This window comes from Ictidomys tridecemlineatus, chromosome 9 (assembly GCF_052094955.1).
Source record: "Ictidomys tridecemlineatus isolate mIctTri1 chromosome 9, mIctTri1.hap1, whole genome shotgun sequence".
NCBI classification, from domain to species: domain Eukaryota; kingdom Metazoa; phylum Chordata; class Mammalia; order Rodentia; family Sciuridae; genus Ictidomys; species Ictidomys tridecemlineatus.
The window spans coordinates 118,844,732-118,867,884 of NC_135485.1; the positions used below are offsets into that span (position 1 = coordinate 118,844,732).

The window sequence follows — 23,153 nt, forward strand, 5'->3', positions numbered from 1 at the left end:
TTTTAACAATAAAACAAATCTGCATTCCTAACCCTGTTAGGTATGAATGAACTGAAAACCTTATCAGTTTGAAATAGGATGTATGCCCTTGACTGAGAAAGCTGTAACATAAATCTTAGTAGGCCTTAGAAGTTTTGTCCAGGTTGCTATGCTACTCAAGGTAAACATTTGCATGTGTATTTGTTCAAGGAAACTTCATTGTAGATGTTGTAATTTTAAAATTGTACTCACTACAAAGATCCTAATGAAATGATAAGCTGCAGTATTTTAGGGATCAGTAGCTACTTTAAAATTATCAGCAGCTCTGATTGCACTATTCCAAGTCAGTTTTTCTTTTTCTGAAAGAAGGAAGAAATTGAAATACATAAAATGCTTAAGATAGCCATGATAAAATACAAAACACTAAAATGATGGCTTTAAAAGGTCACACTGGAGGGCTGGGGTTGTGGCTCAGCGGTAGCAATGCTCACCTAGCATGTTTAGGGCCCTGGGTTCGTCCTCAACACCACATAAAAAAATTAATTAATAAAAATAGGTATTGTGTCCAACTACAACAAAAAAAAATAATTTAAAAAAATCCTCTCTCACTTGCTATCTTGAGCTCATAACACTGACTTGCTTCACATGACTATATTGCTCTGTCTGATCTCATGACATGCTAGTTATTTTTAAATAATAAAAAATATTTATCATATATATCTTAATAATGAAAACAACTACGTTTTTCAGTTATTGTTTTTCATTCCTCACTCACCTTTTATGGTTGGCACTCGCCAGTATTTATGTGATAACTTGTTTGATTAGTTATGTGATTCATAGTAGGAAAAATTCTGAGTTTGGCTTTGTTTAGGCAAGAGAAGAGTCTCTTTGAGGATGCAGAACACTTGCCTTCGAAATGATCAGCTTTATAGGGGCCAGAATTTTGGACTGTATCATGCACATATCTCACCTCACAATATTCGGTGCATGTTTATTAAATGATTTGATGAGAAGAGTATATTAATCTTTGTTTGTTACTGCAATAGGTAATAAGTCATCTGTAACATGCATTAGTTTTCTAGGGCTGCCTCAACAAACTTCCACAGGCTGGGTGGTTTAAACAAAAATTTCCTTTCTCTCAGTTTTGGATACTAAAAGTTTGAGATCAACATGTGAGCAGGTTTGGTTTCTTCTGAGGGTTCTCTCATTGGATCCTAGATACCTGTCTGCTACCTGTGTCTCACATGTCTTTCCTCTGCACCATTCTGTGTTCAAATTGCCTTGTCTGGTAAGGATGCCAGTCATATTGGATTGGGGCTCACCCTATTGATCTAATTATAACGTAATTATGTCTTTTAACTCCATCTTCTATATATCAATGGAGAATGTTAGTTGGATCTGAGAGCAGTATTTTCCAAAACTCACTGATAATCTAAAGTAACAAGGAAGAGTTAAAAGAAAAAAAAAATAGAGCTCATATCATCAATTTACCAAGTGGCGTACTGTACTTTTGAAATTGCCAGATAATTCTCCCAAAACTATATTGGACTCCCTTGCACGTGACATGACATCATTTTAAAAATATTTGAGACCTTCAAAGAAACTGAAGGTTACTTAACTAAGTCATGTTTTACATAGGAAAAAACATGGACAGAAAGGTATTTGCCCAGATTCTGTAAATATGAGCAGCTCCAGGGAGAGTCCGGGCTGCTTGACCTCTGATTAGGACTCTTCTTTCACATCATGTCATTCAGAGCAACTTTCACTGCTGAATTCAGAGACCCTATTTTGCTTAGGACCTTGAGCACCTGGAGACCACATTTTTTTGAAATGTATTATTTGACAGGATATGTCAGTGCCTAAATATTTCAGAAATGCCCCCTTACAGAGTAATGTATCTGAAAGGGCTTAGGTTAGGGCCAGATATTCACTGCCAGTGTCACTCTATTGTGCCCTGCAGGTGAGAGCAGAGCTCTGTTGCCTAGCCTGCTGAGATAAGGTGGGTTGTTTAGTTATGGAGCACCAGGAAACTGCTTTGTGGATTATCTTAGGACGACTAATAATTTTAAGTAGCTATTTTTTATGAGAATAAAAGAAATAAGGGGTAGGGAATATGAAAATCCAATTCAAGTCAAGGTACCTTTTGTGTATGCTCAATAGTTTAACTGCCCAATCCCTAGCATTATTAAGTCTCAAAAGTATTGTTGGAATTTTCTACATGCTTAATAAGGGAGGGAAATCTATTAGTCTGCATTGAACAGTGGAGTTTTGTGACAGGAAAATAAAAAATTTAAGGAATTAGAGGACATGTTTTCTGCTGTAACTTCTTTTTTTCATATCCCCCACCCCTTCTCTCAGAGAATCCCTCTAATCAACTTAGAAAAGTAGAACTTGCAAAGTAACCAACTTGCTGTTCCTTGGACAGTGGGAGGGGTGACAGTCATGGGAGATCCTTAAATGGAAGCAATGCTTCCTGTTTTGTCCAAGGGTTGATTCTCTGAATCCAGGGAAAGTGTGCTAATTCTTCATGTTTTGTTTTGTTTCAGGGAAAATGAGCTAATTCTTTGTGTTTTGTTTTGTTTCTCCTTTATGAGGGGGTTGTTTTATGGTAATGTGATGTCACATTACCATAAAATGTGGTACCAATCTATGTTTTATGGTAAAGTGACAAGATGCTTTTCTCCCAGCTTTATCATATTTGGGAGGTTGATATCCTGGTACTTAATTGAACCCAAAATGTAAGAGTTTTTTTTTTTTTGTCCAATATTATAGGTTTACTTTATGTTGCATTCCTTTATGTTAATATGTTGAACTTTATCTCAGCAATATCTATTCAGCTGTAGCCTTTTATTGCTTTAAAGGGAAGGCTATATTCAGTGAGTCTCCAACAGACTTGGAAGCAAAGTACACCAACTCATTGTTGGGTCACAGTCTAATTCAAAGTAGCCTAAGTGACAATTTTATATCATGCTTAAAATAAGCATCTGCTACTTGCCACATTCATAAATAATGTATACCTTTTTCATGACTTTTATAGCAACCATTTGTTTTTCATGTGCAGATTATAGAACTTTAGATTTATTTTATATCATCGTAATCATGAATAACGCTCAGTTATTATTTGAATATTACTGAACTCTTTTAATATTCATTTTATAAAAGTATATACATTTTAGCTTCTATTTTTTGAAGGTATATAGGATTTTTTTTATTTGTTCTAATTACTTGCACCTGACAATAGAATGTATTTTGACACATTTTGATACATAAATATAGTGCAACTTCTATTCTTCTGGTTGTACATGATGTAGAATCACACCAGTTGTGTAATTATATGTGTACATAGGGTAAAGATGTCCGATTCATTCTACTCTCATTCCTATCTCCATACTCCCTCCCCTTGTTTCACTTCCCTCTGCCTAGTCCATACTACCTCTATTTTTCCCTGTCCCCCACCCACTTATTGTGAGTTAGCATCTGCATATCAGAGAAAACATCCAGCCTTTGGTTCTTTGGGACTGGCTTATTTCACTTAGTGTGATATTATCCAGCTCCATCAATTTACCTGCAAATGCCATAATTTCATTCTTCCTTAAGTGGAGTAATATTCCATTGTGTGTATATAGCACATTTTCTTTATTCATTCATCCATTGAAGGGCACCTAGCTTGGTTCCATAGTTTGGCTATTGTGATTGAACTGCTATAAACATTGATGTGGCTGCATCACTATAGTATGCTGATTTTAAGTCTTTTGGACATCAACCAAGGAGTGGGATAGCTGGGTCAAATGATGGGCTTTTATTTTTGAAAGTTGCAAAAAAAAATTGTAGTAACTATGAAACATAAATCTAATCATAAGACAGATTAGTTAAGTCAAAAATGAAAAACTTAATTAGATCATTTGTATTTATGTCTGTGATGACATTATCAATCATCATATTATCTCTATCAAAGCAATTTTGTGTTTTATGGACAATATAAAAATCACTATGTAGATAATAACAAACTAGATATGGTTTCTACTTTCCAAAAGTTAAGAATGTAAGTGGTAGAGCAAGAACATTGTCAAATATTAGGAAAACATCTTAGTTGTGATATTTTAACCAGAATCTTGACATTATTAAAATTAGGCCTTTAGCTGCATGTGGTGGTGCATGCTTCTAATCTCATGGATTACTAAGAAGCTAAGGCAGGAGGATCACAAGTTTGAAGCTAGCCTCAGAAACTAAGCAAGGCCCTAAGCAAGTTAGTGAGACCCTGTCTCAAAATTTAAAAAAAAAAAAAAATGAAAAGGGCTGGGGATGTGGCTCAGTGATAAAGCAACCTTGGGTTCAATTCTTATACCGATAGATAGATAGATAGATAGATAGATAGATAGATAGATAGATAGATAAAATTAGCCTTTTAAATAAGCAGGAAATCATTGTTGGCTAGTGGCTGCCACATACTTTTCTTCTGATCATGCTCTGTAAAAACAGTCCCCGCTGTCCAGGAGAACTCTTCACACACAAAGCTGTGAGTCCCAACAAGGATTGTGCCTTTCCAGAGAAAGACACTTCTTTCTTAGCTTGCAGTATCTGCCCCTCAAGCCGGGTGACCACAAAGCATTCCATAGAGACCGACTCTTTCAGCTGCACTATATGGGACAGTAATAGCCCTCTGCTGTGGATGGTTTCATGGGAGAATTGGATTTTTTAAAAGGCCATTATAAATGGTAAAAATTTATTGTGTAGGTTTACAGAAGGGAAAGATTTGTATTTATGGGAGGAGGGGCAACATTTAGCCATGGGTAAAGGCACAAAGTCTGAGATGGATATGACATATGTAGCAATTAATGAAGAGACTACATTTATTGGAACAAAATGTTCATGTCTTTGATGAGAAGGGGATTAGATGGGAAAGAAGCAGAGGTCAGATTGCGGGGCCCTGGATGCTGATGAAGGAATTTGGATTTTATCCTTTAAATGTGAAATCACATAGGCATTTGTCCAAAGTTCATCACATGGTCAGTGATATCTTATTTTAGGAAGATTAACCCAAGATTTTATAGCACAGAGTAAAAGGAATAAGTAAAGATTAAAGACAAAGAGACAAAGGAAGAAGCGGCTATGTAGAGTACATGACTTAGTATATAGCTCAGGATCCCAATAATGAAAATAAAAATGGTGAGCTGATGTGACAGAATTTTGTTACAATAAATGTTATTAATTTTGTAATATTTCCAAAAGGAATACATAGTTACTGTAGAAAACATTGAGAATATGTATATGTATAAGGAAGAAAATGAAGATCACCTCTTCTCATTTTTTTTTATTAGAGCATTACAATTATACATAGCATTTGGGTTCATTTTGACAAAAATCATACATGCTCGTGAGGCTGGGGCAGGAGGATTGTAAATTCAAAACCAACCTCAGCAACAGTGAGGCACTAAAGCAACTCAATGAGACCCTGTCTCTAAGTAAAATAAAAAATTGGGCTGGGGATGAGGCTCAGTAGTTGAGAGCTCCTGAGCTCAATCCCTGAGTTCAATCCCAATCATACATGCAAGGAATTTGATTTCAATCGCTATTCCTTATCACCTTTTCCTCCCCTACTTCCTTCCCCTATTAACTTGCTTTTTTCCTTCCTATTCTACATAAAGGTGAAAATTCCCTTTGTTATCTTTATATATGATTATGACATGATTTTGTTCAATTCATTCCATATTCCTTCCCCTTTCCCTTCCTTCCTCTCTTACTCTTATTCATCTTCTACTCCACTGATCTTCCCTATCTTTTTTGTTTTGTTTCTTTTTAGTTATACATGGTAGAATTCACGTTGATATAAGTATACAAGCATGGAATATACCTTATTCTAATTAGGACCCCAGTCAAATGTTTCCTCTGACATGTGGAAGCTAACCCACAGAAGGGCATAGAAGTTCAGTGGATCATCCATTCTTGTCTGATCCATAGATTAGCTATCTTGACTATTTAAGGCACTTTTGAATTTTTTGTTTTGTTTTGTTTTATTTTGTCTCAACGTATATAACCCAGAATCATGGCATATTAAAGGTATACTTATGTCATTTATTTTGTTTATAAGAATTCCTGGTTGACCATATTTTAATGACCATGCACTTTGATTGACTCTTCCACTATTATATGTGTACATTTTCTCCCACTTTTTAGTTATTCTAAGCACTGCTATAAATGAGCATCAATTAACCTATGTGTTTAATTCTATACTCTTTTCATATATTTATTTGAAAAAGTGGTTTTGTTGTTACTGAAATGAATGCATTTGCTCATGTAGATTAACACTGATCTACCAATCCCAACCCTTAGTCCACACTAAATTTTGGGAAGAGGGTGACTCCTTTTGTGTTTTGAAAACTCCATATTAAGAGTATTGATGGGCTAGGGCTAAAGCTCAGTGGCAGAGTGCTTGCCTAGCATATGTAAGGCACTGGGTTTGATCCTTAGTACCACATTAAAAAATAAAAAATAAACCAATAAAATAGAGGCATTCTGTCCATTTACAACTACAAAATAAATAAATAGATAGATAGATAAATAGAAGCATTGACACTCCCTCCACTTTATTAAAATTACCTTCTTACTTTTTTGCTTGTTTACGTAGTTTTATGATGTATTTTTATTCATTCCTCTATATGTCGACATATAGGTTGTTTCCAGTGTTTCTCTGTTTGAAACATTACTGTGATGAATATCATTGTACGTAATCCCATGTGCATAAATGAAAGGATGTGGACCTCAAAGTTAAATTCAGGGACCTAAGACATATAAGTCCCAGTATCCAATGCACATAAGTTATATCAGTTAAAGTGTTTGTGACCCCTTTCATTCATCCTTGTAGGCAGAGCACAGAAATTCCAGTTTACTCACATTCTTAGTAATCCATTTTTTAAAAAATTTTTCTAGTCTTATGTATGTGAAATAGAATCTTTTTTTGGAATGTGAAATATTATCTCATGTTTTACATGATCTAATGCATTTTAGCATATTTTCTTGTTTATTAACTATTCAAGCTTCTTGTCTGGAATTTGTCTTTTTTTTTTTCTCTGTGGAGTTGTTTTGTTTGTCACTTTACTTTCCATATATTATGTATATAACTTTTGTGACAGTCATTTAATTTGACAAGGCATTCTACCAGAGTCTCTCTTATCTTGTAATCCTGGTTTAAGTTTTTTTATATTAAAATACATTATTGATAAATGTATCAAGTTAATCATCTATGGTTTGGCATCTTGATTAATATCGAGTTCTTCTTCAATGTCAAAGGATTGTCACCTGTATTTTGTTCTAGTTCTTATGAGTTACTTTACATTAAAATTTTAATTCATCTGACACTAATTTGCATAACTGTGGGGTGATTTTTCTGAGCTGAGGAAAAAATAGGAAAACAAAATAAAAATTTGGTAAACTGTCGAAAAGTTTCTATTTTAAGTCCATAACTGAACCATGGTGATATTTTCAATGTTTTTGTGTGAGCGAAAGATGCCCACACCTACCATGGTCTGTGATAATGGAAAGTTATATCTTTCTCACTGACTTCACAGAGAACTTGTTAGAGTTCATCTATGTGAAGTACTTGAGTTAGAAGCAAAATAGTTTCTTCTACCTTGGGGGTTGAATGTAGTTTCACTTCCCATGTATTTTCAGCCTTAGTTTCCGTCTCTGTAAGAAGAGAGGGAATACATTATACATTTTAAAACAGTTAACAGAAGATCCCTTTTATTTTCAGCAACTCACAGAAGCTGTGAGTCCTTCAGTGTTACCCCCTTCAGCTTTGCCACTGGACCTGCTTAATAATGCTGTAACCGCCTTTAGTACCTTGGAGGATCTTATTCGCTATCTTGAACCAGATAGATGGCAGCTGGACTTAGAAGATCTATACAGGCCAACATGGCAACTTCTTGGCAAAGCTTTTGTTTTTGGAAGAAAATCTAGAGGTAAGCTTGCTCTTTGGATTAGAACTCATTTAATTTTCTTAGCAGAGAAATGTTTCAGATCCCTTTGCCACAGCTTCTAAAGGGGAGAGTTTAAGACTCTTCAGTGTTGTATTTAGGCAATCCATTTCCTTATCATTGGAATGTATGTATTTGTTAAATGAGAATATAGACAAAAAGAGTCAATTACAATTCAGTGGATTCGGAAAATTAGGAAAGATATCTGTAAAAATTCCTATCAGTTCTTATCTTCTAAAAATATCATTTTGGTGAAGTGGTCCATTGCACTTGATAAGAATCATTGCTTACTCCAGTCTACTTTTGGAGTATATTGATTTTGAAATTTAAAAGAAAAGATCAGAGCTTCAAAATTGGGTTTGGTGCTGGAAAAGAGGGGCACTTTTATAAAAATCGTTATTATCATGTCAACTATGGGTCAGGGTTTTATCTATTTATATTTCTTAAGTCTCGAAACATCTATATAATATGAAAAATAACAATGGCCCAACATAAAAAGTAATTAGAAGTTTCTAAGGTAAGATTCTCATCAATAAAACAAATGACCTGAAGAAAACACCCCAAGGTAATTTCTCTCTGGATATAGTTGCTTTTTGAAATGAGGAGTTTTGGCCAAAAGGGCCTATCTCCTTTTAAGAGTGAAAGTGTTGTTAATTAAATCTAATTTCACATGATTAAGAAATGGGAAATATGTTAACTGAGTTTTCTACAAGGTTAGCTAATTTTTCTAATAACTTAGGATTAGGAAGTATCCATATCAGACACAAATGAAAATGGAACAGGAATAACTGGATAATTAGGATACACTCCAAACAATCTGTTTCATTCCGTCAGAAACATTGAAATCTGCCCAGCATCATTTTAGAGAATGGAATGACAGTCTGGAGAATTTATGTTTCAGTGTTTAGTTAATTTGAGCCATTCACAGAGGCAGATTGCACCAGACTTGTTCTAAATCTTGTCAGAAAGAAACCTGATTCTTGCCCTTCCCTGTGCTGATTTGCAGCCCTTTTGGCTGAAGCACTAAATCTCAGCAGGTCATGTTCCAACTTGCCCAACCCTGGTATTTTGCTATGCCAACAGAGGTGGTTTCCTTTTGGCAATATTTGAAATCCATGTTCAAGTGCATGGGCAGTGAGATCCTGTCCAGATGTGAACACTGTTACATATTTATAAGATTTGATCCTGATAAATAACCTGATGAGTAGCTTAACAACAGCACTTCCCTTCCCTCCCACTTACACACAGGAAGATGAAGATCAAGCAAGAGAGGCTGAAACACCCATGAATAGAGCCCTTGTTAGCAAAAGTGAAGTAGATTATCATGTGGATCTGAAAAAAGCAAGGGAGGAAAATAGGTTCTAAGCTCAGATCTAGTTTTTTTTCACAGCTGATTTCTGGATTCAAGCCTAAAATCCTCCCTCCTAGCCATGGCTTTCTGCCGAAATCTCTGCCTACTGCCTAAAGATTTGGCCAGAGGCTAGCATATATTTAAAAGCATCCAACCCTGAATCAGATCTTTCAGATATTCATTTAACACTTTCAAAATTGAAGTTCTCTGCAGTTTGCCAAAACTATTAACTTTTTAATCATACAGTAAGTGTGAGAAAAGTGGTGTATATTTTGGGGACTTTACATAAACCAAAATGCAGGTGTGGGATAACATCTATGTAGACATAATCAACTCCCCTCCTGAGAGTCTTTCTACAAAGGAACCAGGAGTAAAACTTTTAAAAGCTTCTAATTAGGCATAGAAATAGATTTTCTCCAGAATAAACATATCACAGTGTTACCACATTCATCTTAGAAAGACCACCCTCAGGTTACATTCTGGTAATACAATACCTTTGGATTGAATATCTTAAAAAAGAGTGAACAACTACCAAAGAAATATGTGACCATTTTTTTTTCAGTATTATACTTTTTAGTAAAATTTACAATACTGATGAAATTTTTATTAGGAATAGTGATTTTGACCAATGGTGTGCTCAAAATGTTTATTGTTTAGAAGGCAAACCAATGCTTAGGTGGCAATTATGAAAAGGCAAAATAATCTAAAGGCTGAGTTTCACTTAAAAATATTTTGCAGAAGAAAACTTCCTTAGTATTATAGTTAAACTACTGCAAAGTATACCTTGAGGCACAATCTTCCTTCCTTCCTTCCTTCCTTCCTTCCTTCCTTCCTTTCTTCCTTCCTTCCTTCCTTCCTTTCTTTCTTTTTGCCTAGAAATTCTGCAGAATGTCTGGAGAATTTATGATATAAGATTATGGTCTCATGACTAATTTTAATGAAGTTTCTCTGAGTTCGAAGTCTTAGGTATAGGAAGCATAAATTTCAAAGATTGTATACAAATTTAAATTTCTTAATTGTATTTTGGACCACTGTGGTCTGCATTGTTTTTATGCTTCTTTTCTTTCCCTTTCTTCCTCTGATTCAAAGTTTCATTAATCCATTGCCACTGCAGGGAAAAAAAAAAGTTTCTAAGTCAAGCTTAACTAGTACTTAAAAAGAGGCTTTTGACTTTTGTGTCAAACATGATAAATGAGTGGAAGCTAAGTTGAAAGTGTGTTTAAATTTTCACATTGTAGCAGGTATCATAACTTAGTTCACTTGGGAAATCTATCTAACCTTTTATTGTGGTTAAGTAAACATTTTAAAGAGAACATATACAGTCTCGTTTTCTAGTTCATGAAATAGTGTGTTTAAAACTATTTGGAGTAGGTGACTATCCTTGAAAGCTAAGAGCTTCATTCATTCTAAAGAAGTATAAATCTTGAAGCTTTGAAAATTGGGGCAAACAGCTTTTGTGTTTCTGCATGGTTTCTCTATATTACCTTCCAGAGAAAATGTCCAAATAAGATGATGGCATTAACAACACCAGAGCAAAGGTATGCGTATGCTATTGGTTCAGCAAAATGAAATTTAGCAAAATATGTGATATCATTTCACCTAATGATATCCTTAATTGTATAACACATAAATTGGTCTTTTCAGGGTACTGAAAAGAATGAACTCATTTGTTTTTAATATTTAAAAGCTTTTCATTCATTCATAAAATTATTTTTAGGTGAAAAACAAACTTTTAAATACTCAAATAAAGCAGTGATTTTTGTATTGAATAGGAAAACTAATTATTTAGCTGAATAAATTGTCGAAATGGACCATTGAATTAGCCATGTTTGGGGGGCCTTCCTATACTTGATCTGGGTTTTAGTCAATTATATAGTTCTCATGTTTGTAATTTATTACTACATATGCATAATTTTACACTTCTCAGAAATACTAAAATCACCTCTTTTTGACAATTCCAAAAAACTTGATCACATATATAACAAAGCCAAGAAAATAAGGATTTATTAATATTACCTCATCATTTAAAAATTATTACACTTAATTTTGAAAATTGGATCTACATATTGATTATTGCTATTTGAAGCCATCTTCAGCCAAATAAGTTTTCTTTTGACTCAGGCTTGTTTCCTATAATAGTGAAATTATTAACTAGATCAATTGTATTTTAGGTAATATTTCTTAGTTTTATTTTTCTTTTAAGTACATTATTGGGTGGGCTGGAAGAATATATGTCATCCTGAAACTCTTCAATATGGTTGAAATGGTTTGAACAGATCTAGGGACAAAAATAGAACTTAGAAGAAATTAAAATTATATTACAAGTATTTATCCTAGTAACTACTCTGTTCATGCATTATCTATGAATTCATAGTAAACATGACAAGTTATTTTGATAGGATTTTCCTGAGGCAGAATCATTTTGTAGTTAAAAACAATGGTTCTTTGAGGTTTTACTACAGCTGTCCAATGAAAGGATATTTTGTTTGGGCTTCACAAGTAGGTAATTCTTTTAAAAAATAAAGGACAACATAGTTAACCAACTTGCTAAAAGACTAGAGACAATGCTTACAAATGAGATACTTCTTCCATCCTTAAGCAAGGGAACAATAGGAATCTAAGATTCTACTCAGTTTAAATTGCAGAGACCACAAATCCCTCATATTCTTAAAACTGCTTCCCCCAAGCTTCTGCTCTTATAAATTATATCCTTTTTTTTTTAACTCATGGTCCATTTGGCTGTCTTCAATAATATATTTTCTTCATTCCTTTTTTTATATTTTATGATTCTTATTGCCAAAAAGATTATAGAAAGTTCTGTTTACCAGCTTCTAATAAATTGTTCTTCATTAAATGTCTGAGCCTATCATCCTTTAAAAATTATATTTGTTTTTTAATCAAAGCATTCATCATTTTACACTGTATTCTTCCCTCCAGCGCTCTCCTTGTATACTTTTGTACTGAGGTTAAAAGGTGTAGACCTTTTTCTCTCTGTAAAATTTCCTATTTATAGCTCTCAACTGTTTTGTCCACTCTGTTCTTAATATTACACAATGGCGACTCTTTATTGGTCACTAAGTCATAATGAAGCTTTGTTTACTATGAAGTAGAAAGTCTAATTTGTGAGCCGAGTAGCCTTACAACCTAGTTAAAATAAGAAGGGATATTATTAGCATTATTGTTCATGGAATAACTAGATTATTTTATGAAATGTGCTTAATGAAATAGATTCAAGTTCAAAGCATGAACTTCTCTCTCTCTCTCTTTTTTTTTTCTTTGCTTTCTTCTATGCCATGCAGTGGTGGATCTGAACCTTCTAAAAGAGGAGGTAAGATTATACAGCTGCACACCTCGTAACTTCTCGGTGTCCATAAGGGAAGAACTAAAGAGAACCGATACCATTTTCTGGCCAGGTTGCCTCCTGGTTAAACGCTGTGGTGGAAACTGTGCCTGTTGTCTCCACAACTGCAACGAATGTCACTGCGTCCCAAGCAAAGTCACTAAAAAATATCACGAGGTAGGTGTGTCGTTTTCTTTTCGATTTCCTTCGAGTATTTTTCCTTAGAACCAAAAAGTGAAATTGAAAAGGATTCATGTTTGGAAAGGAGATGTGGCATTCATGGAAAATTTTTAAAAACAGGGTTTTACAAAGAGTTTATGTTTCTACGTTTTAAAATTAGGACCTTTAATTTAAAAACCCAGACATCAAGGATTTAGAAAGCTTATTCTCTGGTAGTAGTACATCATGGGTGGTCAGTGAAGTTTTTACTTCTCATACAAAAAAAAAAAAAAGAAAAGTTTTTCTGAAGAAAAAATGTAAGTGAAGCTTTTCAACTTTTAAACTTTTCAAAATATGAAGGGAAAATATTTTAAAGTCAATCTTAGAGATAAATCATTGTGTATTTTGCAGAAAGGAGATCTTTGATATTTATTTTTATATTTGGGCCAAAATGGGCACATAAGTCCCAAGGGAACATGTTCACAGTTATACCAATCTTTGTGTTATTCATGTTGCTACAAATAACTTGTTCAGACTTTTATGAATGTATTTACCCTTTTGGTTCTTTTTTTCTCTGGAATTAGGAAAATAAAGTTGAAATGGTAGTTATTATTACTTTAGAGTGTTGGGAACTTGCACATCCAAAATTTTCATTAGTGCTGGAATATCCTCAATTCTATCCCACCTTCTCCAGCAGTACTGTATAGCATACATAGAAAAAGTCATGTTTTGATGAGTCGATGTTAATTTCTACAAAATATTCACATTGTGACAAGTTAAAATCTGCCCTCTGACTTCATTTTAATATGACCTCATTATTTTGACTTTCTGCTTCGGAAAAGGTACCTACTTAGAAAGACATCAGCAAAATGCTCTCTGTTGAGTAATCTGAACATGTAGAGTTTCATAAACTGCACTTCGGGTGACATGGTCTTCCTGCCCTTCACCTATATTATATAGGTAACTTGGCAAGAAAAGGAAGAAAACACATCATTCTAGAAGACAAGGGACTCTGTGTCCATTCAAGCTCTGCCATTGATTGTCATCTGCATACACTACCTCTGTAACAAACATGAAATATCATGATCTTTCAGGTTTTTATTCCATGACAGTTACTGGATGGCAATCTTTTATGAGTTAACACCCCAAACTGTCATTCAGTGATTAAAAATATAACTATTTTCCATCATTTCTCATGTTCTACTTTTTATCTGCATACCACTTTCTTGTAAAGATCGTGTGCTGGGAAAGGAGTTGCCATTCTAAAGTCAAAAAGTAGATGATCAGGGACTGAAGGTGTAGTTTAGCAGTAGAACACTTGCTTGGCATATGCAAAGCCCTGGGTTCAATCCCTAGCACCAAACATACAAGCAAAAAGCAGATGTTCATGGGCACAGAGGCTCCTGGGGCTCCAGACAGGTAGGATGTGCCTACAGTCCAGCCTTATGCCACTCCATGAACTGGGAATCTAGTCAAGAAAAAATTAATATTGTAGTTCTTAATAGCATTCAAATTAAAATGCCTCCGAGGCTGGCAGATGTTAGAGTTGCCTGGCATAAGATAAAAGGATGTGATAAGAATATGTATTAAACTGGAAGGATCTTTTCCCACTTAAAGTCACTCAATTTTGAAGCTGTCGAAATGGGTACAAGTGTATTTGGGGACCTAATTTAGCCAGCCAGTCTTGCATTTATAACCACTATTTTAAGAACTCTAAAAACCCACACTTGACTTAAACAATTTCTTAAAACAAGTCTATGGGGTGCTGAATCTTATTCTGTGGTTTGCTAAAGCAGTCCCCTAGGTCAAGCATGCCCCCTCCATCCTATAGCTATCCATTTATTTTACAAATAACATTAGAGTTATTATCCAGAAAGTTGCCACAGAGTTTGTAATATCTGTTTTCGAGCCTCAGAAAATGAAGATATTACTGTTTGGGGCAAGGCTATGGGCAGTGCTTGTGGACCAAGTGGTGTTCTTCCAGAATGACATTAATCCACATTTCCTGGTCTTCATTGGGTTGATTATAGATACTCACCTATACACACGTGCAACTATGAACATTTTTCTAATTATATTATAATTACATGAGCACCCATTAGTTTTGCACAAACATCTCTAATGATTAAGTATGAAGAAATATAAAAATGTCCTACTTGATGTTTATCACAAATATTTCTAATAACAACAATGTCTCACAAATATCTCTAATAACAATAATATTTTTGTCCATTTACCCTCTGGAGAAAGAACTATTTGTTTAACATGATTCAGAATTTCTGAGGCCTTTGTTTTTCTCATTCCCATATTCTTGAGATCACTTCTGATCTAGCACTACTATTAATTAAATGCATTTTTAAAACAATTTAAAATTGTTCAAAGATATTAGATAATTGAATATTATGGACCTGGACATGGAGACTTAACTCATTTAAATACAAGTCTACCTTCAGCTTTATTTATTATTATTATTATTATTATTATTTAGGCACCAGAAATTAAACCAAAGTGCGCTTAACCACTGAGCCACATCTCCAGCCCTTTTAATCTTTTTCTTGAGACAGGGTGTCCATAAGTTACTTAGGGCATTACTAAGTTGCTGAAGGTGGGTTTGAACTTGAGATCCTTCTGCCTCAGTCTCTCAAGCTTCTGGGATTATGGTCTTGCACCACTATACCCACCCAATCTTTAATATTTTTAATGATATTGCCAATTGGGCTTTATGATTATTCTACTTCATGGAAAAATGAAAAAGCAAAGACAGGTTATAGGTTCTATTTGTCCTCTCCTGCATCTATTTGTATTATAACAGCTTCTGCAAATATTAGGGTTGAATCATAGTCATTGTATTACTACAGTAAAACAAGTATTTCTTGTGGTTTCCTATAGCATTTTGCTGGGTTTTTGTTCAACCACTATACCAAAAATAAGTTCAGATAATTAAAGAAATCATACAGTAAGATATAATGTTACTGTGTTGCTGATAGCATAATAGTATTATAGCATGATAATGTTCTTAGTAAGATTCTTACCTCTTCTCTATTGGATCTCTACATTATAATACATTTCACCAAAGAAATATATTTCTTAATAATTTCTCTGTCTCTCCAGTAGGAATTTTCAGAAAAGTGAGTTAGGAACTTTCTGTGTATATGAACTTACATGTCACATCTTCCTTGAAACACTTTTAAGAGTCCTGCCCATTCCTAGCAGCACCAATTAGTTCATCCTTAGAGCATGCATGGGACTTCAAAGATATCTCTATTAGAGAACTATTACTGTTTTAAAATCATTGTTTATTTTTCTTTGTTTCTACCAAATTGAGGGCTAAGAGAAACAAAGATCATGTTACAGTACAGTGCTTGCAAGTACTAACTCCAACAACAGACTTCCCATATTTGAAGCTAACATTTGTTCGCTGTGTCTCTTTGAGCCAGTAACTCAGTCCCTCATGCCTCAGTTTCCTGGTCAGTAAGATGATTTTCCAACCCTTGTAACTCATGGTGAGAATTCTGTGAGTAGATTTTTATAGAATACTTAGAACAAGATTTGATGCAATTTATACTTTTCATACATTTTAGCTTATTTTCTCTTTCTTTTTTATTTTCCCCTTTCTTCAATTACAGTAAATGATGAATAAAAATCTAATGAATTCAGAGGGAGGAAAGGTATTCTTCGCCCCCCTTCCCCAAAAACTTTACAAAACACTCTGACAATAGTAATATATTTGTTCTTTTTTCTCTAATCTTATTTTGTTTATAACATCTTATGTTTAATTTCTTTTTTCCATAACCTATAGGAGTCTTGCTTCTCTAACCTTAGATCTGTCTGTATTAGGAAAAGTTTACCATCCTGTGATCTTATTCTAGTACTGAATCCTGTTTCATCAATGCTCTGGTTTGCAGAGTGATCATTCCATCTTGTTTGACTATACTTAGTACCCAGTCCTTGGTGGTTCTTTCTGTATCTGATCTATTTTCTTCCATAGTCTCTGGTTTGAGACATAACCCTGATATTTTTTTTCATGGACTGGTAGTTTTAGTGTTCACTTTTTCCTCAATTCTTCTTTCTGTATTTTCTTTTCCTTTGGTGCTAGGGATTGGGCCCAGGGCCTTACACATGCTAGGCAAGTGCTTTATCGCCGAGCTCCATGCCTAGCCTTCCCTCATAGTTCCCTGAGATAGACTTCTGACATTTCCCTATCCCCATACTTCTGGTGTCATAATCCACATCCTGAAGATGAAATTTTCCTCTTTCATATTAGGTGGCACCTGCTGATCATTCTCCAAGTCTATTTCTTGCTTCCAAAATCCAAATTTTCAAAAAGAACTGAAAAGGAAAACACTAAGCAGATTAGAATATTTTATCCAAACTACTAGGACATTTTGAGTTTTATCTACTATATGTGAATTTCCACAAGCATCATCAGACAAAGCTAGCAGGAGGAGCTTTTATTTAGCATAGTTGATGGGAGAGTGGAAGCCTAATGCATCTGGGCTGGCCATTGGCATAGTAGATGGCCTCCCTAATTTTACCCTTTGTACCATATTTTTTTTCTTTTCTGAAGTGAGAAATGCAGACAAGTAGACTTAGAAGATGAACATAATGGCTTTGCTGATACTGCGATTTATCTTACCCACCCAATCTCAATCCAGAAACCATTTGTAGCAAGAGTATGATAAGGACTGGCAGGGGTGCCTTAAGTTCAGATTTGATGTCACCCCAACTTATTCAAACAAGTCAGTACTGATATAAAATAACACCCAAGTAGATTAAGTTTCATGCTGAAGAAATATAGTCTTCACAATTTTTGTTCTGGAATTATGAAATGTCACAGAAGAGAAAACCTACTTTAAAAGTTTACAGTTTCTGATGCTGTAAAACTATCTGAATATAAGACTTATGACAAGACTTTGAAGTTTATCTCTCTAGGAAGAAAGTTTCAAAATAAATAGAATGTATGAATGGTAATATTATGGACTTTTATAAAATAAGTATCTATCATTCTTACTTTAATAATTCATATTTGGTCTAGGTTCAGATTACTACTATGTCACTTAGCCTGTCTCTATGTTCACTCATGTGTAAAATAAGGATAATAATTGTAAATTACTTCATAGAATTCTTGTGAGTTAAAGTATGTAAAAACATCATTGTTCCTGGCACCCAGCAAGTATTCAAAAAATGTTAGCTAATTAACCTTCGATAGAGCCACATACTTGAATGAGGTATGCATTCTGTAGTTTTCTTTCTTGAGTCTTCAAATTGAACAGTCATAAGACTTGACTTGTACTTTTGTAGATTAATGAAAATTCACAGAAATGATAGCTTTTCAAAGTTGCTTCATGAAGTCATCTGTGTCATACCCAGAAGGAGAAAGCTAGACAATTTAATATTATTATTCACATTGGTCTTTTTCAAAACCCAAATAAACATAATTTCTGAAACTTTGTCATTTCTATTATAAGAAATGTATTAGAATTGAATAGGTAGCTGCTGTCCAATACATTAGATAATATTTAATAGAATACACTTCTAGAACCCTTCGTCATAGTATTAAAAGGAAATATGTTTATTTAGGGTGCTTATTCTGCTATATTTCTTACTAAAAAGCTCAACAAGCCAAACTGCAAATAGCTTCCTTGAATAGAGGCGTTATTGTTGTTATTGCCAAACCTCCTTAGCACTGTACAGTAGAATCCAGCTGCAGAAAGTTAGCTGTGACTGAAGCTGATGTCTATGAAGTACATCTAATCCGTCTCATCAAGTTTATAGAGGACTTGAAGTGTAGCCAAGAAAATTAATGAGTGGCATAATTGAGCAATCTCAGCTGTGGAGTGATCATGTTTCCTTCCACAGTATTCCTGTACTTGAGTGTACTGCTTCAAGTATAAATATTTATTAAATGTGTGAATAAATGAATGAGAATAAGAAAGTAACAAACAGAGAAACAAGATGTGCATTAACGGTTGCAAAATACTTGAGGTGAAATTCTGTCTAGTTACATAAGAAAAATAATGAGCAGACAGAGTCTTCAATTTAAGAACTCTTCTTTATTTCTAAGGCGGTACACTTCTCAAATTGTTGGCATTGAAGTGTCCTTTTATGAAATGATAGTTTATGATATTTTTTATGGAGAAATGTTTACATAACACTTTCAAGAGGCAATGTGAAAATAAGTCTTTTTGAGTTCTGAGATTGTTTTTGAAAATTCCTTTTTATGCAGGAAATCGAATGTTATAGTCATGCATTGATTTTAAAGGTGGTTTACATTCTTCCCTTTCAGGTCCTTCAATTGAGACCAAAGATTGGTGTCAGGGGATTGCATAAATCACTCACTGACGTGGCCCTGGAGCATCACGAGGAGTGTGACTGTGTGTGCAGAGGGAACACAGGAGGATAACCACATCACCACCAGCTGCCCTTTCGCAGAGCTGTCAGGTGCAGCCAGCGGCTGATTCTGTTAGAGAACTAATGCATTACCTGCATCCATAATCCCACTTGTTTGCTTCAAGGATCTTCCATCTGCAGGATTTACAGTGGATTCTAAAGAGGAGATACCAAATGGAATTATGAGTTGTGCAACATCGCTTTTGAGAGGAGCCCAAAGGACAGGAGAAAAGGTCTTCAATCATGGAAAAAAAAATTAAATATTGTAGATCACTAGCTAGTTACCACGTTCCTTTTCCACTTGCTGCAGTCTGTATTCCCTATGTCATGATATGGCTTAGGTTAATGTCAGGACAAGAAAAAACTGCAAGTGAGCACCTGATTCTGTTGCTCTGCTTAACTCTAAAGCTCCATGTTCTGGGCCCAATATCACAGAAAATCTGGAATGTTTTCCCCTTATACTTGCATATATAAACCAGAACGTTTCATGTTCTATAAACTTGGGTTTTAAAGAGGAACTATGTTGCTATGAATTAAACTGGTGTCATGCTGATAGGAAAGACTGGATTTTCCATGTTTCTTATTAAAATCTCTGCCATTTAGAAGAAGAGAACTACATTCATGGTTTGAAAGAGGCAAACCTGAACAGAAGAGTGGCCTTATCTTCATTTTAAGTTGGTTTATTTGTTTTACTGTGTACATTTTTATATTCTCTTTTTTGACATTATAACTGTTGCCTTTTCTAATCTTGTTAAATATATCTATTTTTACCAAAGGTATTTAATATTCTTTTTTTATGACAACCTAGATCAACTATTTTTAGCTTGGTAAATTTTTTCTAAACAGAATTGTTATAGCCAGAGGAATAAGGATGATATAAAATATTGTTGCTCTGACAAAAAAAAAAATACATGTATTTCCTTTTTGAATGGTGCTAGAGCTTAGATTGATCTGCATTTAAAAATACAGAAGTATGAAACCAATAGGATTGGGAAGTCACAATGACATTTTGGAAATAAATTACCATATCTTCCACCCTGTTTATTGGATACGCAAATAAAAAATAACATATGAAAAGTAGACATTCAACTCCAGTTCTTACTAATTTAACCTGTTTGGGGGAAAATACGAACCCAGCTCAGAAGAACAGAAAGCACCTTGATAAAAGAGACTGACAGCTTCTTGATAAAGTGGGCTGTGGAGTAGGAACACATCCTATTTATTGTGATGCTATGGTTTCAATACCTTTAAACTCTGTTCCATATGCTTGTATAAATACATGGATATTTTTATGTACAGAAGTATATCCTTTAACCAATTCACTTATTGTACCCTTTTGCAATTGAAAAGAAAATCAGTAAAACACTCTGCTTGTAAAATGCTTAATATTATGCCTAGGTTATGTGGTGACTATTTGAATTAAAAATGTATTGATTCATCAAATAAAAGAATGTGGCTATTTTGGGGTGAAACTCAGTGTGTGCATGTGTGTGTGTGAAAGTTTTATCTCTTGGACTCTGAGACAATGAAACTGATAAAAGTTTTATGTTACTATGATTTTTGTTATGCAAAAATATATGCAGTTTCAAAGAAAGGTTATAAAAGGACCATTTTTGCTGAGGCTCCCACCTGATGCTTCTTTCTAGTGCCTTTGAACAGTGCTTTTCTTTTCTTCACAAGCTTAATAATAATGTCTGGTAGATTAAATTGAACCTGACATTAAAGTTATATGTGGACTTAGAAATACTTAGTGATAGGTTATATGATAATATGCGGTGGGGAAAAGGCCCATAAATCTCTGCTCCTGTCTTCGTTTTCAATAGCAGTTATTAAATCAGGTGAGAAGAAGTTGATTTGGTATATGGATTAAAATATTTTACGTAGCACACTTCAAGATGCAGTTCCTCAATTCCAGGCATAGATTCATCTGAAGGACTAACCTTTTTAGCACCCATCCTCACCTTAGTGATCAGACCCATGCTGCCTACAGACTGCTGTTCTAGTAAGTACCCTTTTTATGCATCTTGACATCATGCAGACCTAGCCTGCCTTCTACCACATGACATACAAATATAAACAAAAGAAGCATGTGTTCTGTCTTGTTTCCTTAGCCTTTTCATACTTTTGTTCCAGCCACATAGAGGCCACTGTGCTTCACTATTTATAATTCACTAGCTTGGTAAAGACTCTGAAGTCTTTCGGTAATTAATGTATTTAGCTGTGTTTAATCCATCATTTTAAACCACTGAATGGGATATCTTATTTCCCTTGTAGTTTTTAATATTTATTTATTTTTTATTGTAAAATGTTAATAGTCAAAAGAAATGACCCTATAAAGGTGACAACTCCACATGCTGTTTTCAGGACTAACTGCATTATGACCAATTTATTCACCGTTCTTCTTGTGTATTTTATTAATATAAAAATAATGCATTAATAGAATATGTGACTCACTTTCTCAGAAGTCCAGGAACTATTGACTGTTTGGACCCTCTTTTGCATATGATATCTGTGGTTTGTCCTCTCACTAAGGTATGAACCAGTTTCGCATAGCGATTTTTATTAAAAGCAAAGAGGAAGGCCTAGTTACCATAAGACAAGTGTTTCTATCTACATTTTTCATTTCTACCTCTCCTTTCTATCTTTCATCTCTCATCTAGTGATCTTTGCATGCATTTTGAAATCATAATAAAAATTAGCACTGAGTTCATTTTGTCCTGAGTGCATCACTGTCTCCAAATGTGTTGACTTAAACTTGTGATTTAGTTTAAGGAAAGGCAGAAAATAAATGTTTTACATTTCGTGTAATATCCTTATCTCCAAAAGAATAATGTAATATCCTATCTCTTCTGTAATTTAGTGTACTTAAATGTGTATTGTAGATGCACTAAAAACATAAAGATCATTCTTTGGATTCTTAAGGAACAGGAAAACTGAAAATTTAGTAGGTATCTTAGTTCAGTTGCTAGAACAAAGTGTCATAGACTGTATGACTTCTAAACAGATTTATTTCTCACTGTACTGGAGGCTGGAAGTTTGCGATCAGAGTGACAGCATGATCCAGTTTAGGTGGTGGCCATCTTCCTGGCTTGTAGACTGCTATCTGTTATGCCCTCAAGTGGTGAAAAGGAAGGTGAGAGAGAGAGAGAGCTCTTTGGGGACCCTTTCAAAGGGGCTCAATCCTATTGATGGCAGTTTCCACTCTTGCAGCCTAATTATCTCCCAAATGCTTCAGCTCCTCAAACTCATTTTGGGAGTTAGGATTTTGACAATGACATTTAGGGAAGCACAAACATTTAACTAGTTGTAACAGGTTAATTCCTTCACGTCCTGTCTTCCCTTCATGCTCCCATGTGATCATTGAGTCTCATGGACTTGCCTTTTCTGTCTGTCTCATATTTGTGTCTACCTCCACACTTCAGTTGCTGCTGGTCTAATTGAGTCCCTCATCACATCTTACCCTCTTTGTGCTGCAACAGCTCCTATTTTTCCATCTTGCTGCCCCGGATCTGTCTCATCTCTGATCTACCCTCCACACCACTAACAGAAGGGTCCTTCAAGTAAATTTGATTATATAACATGGTGGAAATTTCACAGTGTAACGCCACAAGATTAAATTTTAATCTTTGTAAGGCACACAAAATCCTCCTTAATCTCATTGTTTACCACTTTCTGCTCATTTTGCACCATCAATCCTAACACAGCTCTAGTGAATGCTTGTGGTTTCCTGAACGCCCTCGCCCTCGTAGTCCTTCACATTTCTGTGCAAAGATGTGCTGCACTTTCTTTTGAGCACTGTCCCCATGCTGACCTACCTCAGTAACTTCCTGTCAAGGCCAGTTCAATGACAGTCTCCAGGAAAGTTGCTCCTCCTTCCTTCCATTTATTCTTCCATGCTCCTAGGAATTTTTCTATTATAAATATTGTCATATTGTATTATAATTAAATACCCTCATTCTGA

At 34.6% G+C, this 23,153-nt stretch overlaps 1 protein-coding gene across 3 annotated transcripts in view; it reads left to right on the plus strand.

The window, feature by feature from the left end:
- Pdgfc (platelet derived growth factor C) overlaps nt 1-20,664 on the plus strand; it is a 199,694-nt gene extending 179,030 nt beyond the window's left edge. For all 3 annotated transcript variants that reach the window (XM_078021968.1, XM_078021967.1, XM_021730271.3), the window contains exons 5-7: nt 7,730-7,937; nt 12,603-12,820; nt 19,089-20,664. In XM_078021968.1, the coding sequence (XP_077878094.1) occupies nt 7,730-7,937; nt 12,603-12,820; nt 19,089-19,205 (543 nt within the window). In that variant the 3' untranslated portion in view covers nt 19,206-20,664. The remainder of the gene's footprint in view (nt 1-7,729; nt 7,938-12,602; nt 12,821-19,088) is intronic.
- Nucleotides 20,665-23,153: the final 2,489 nt, after the last annotated feature.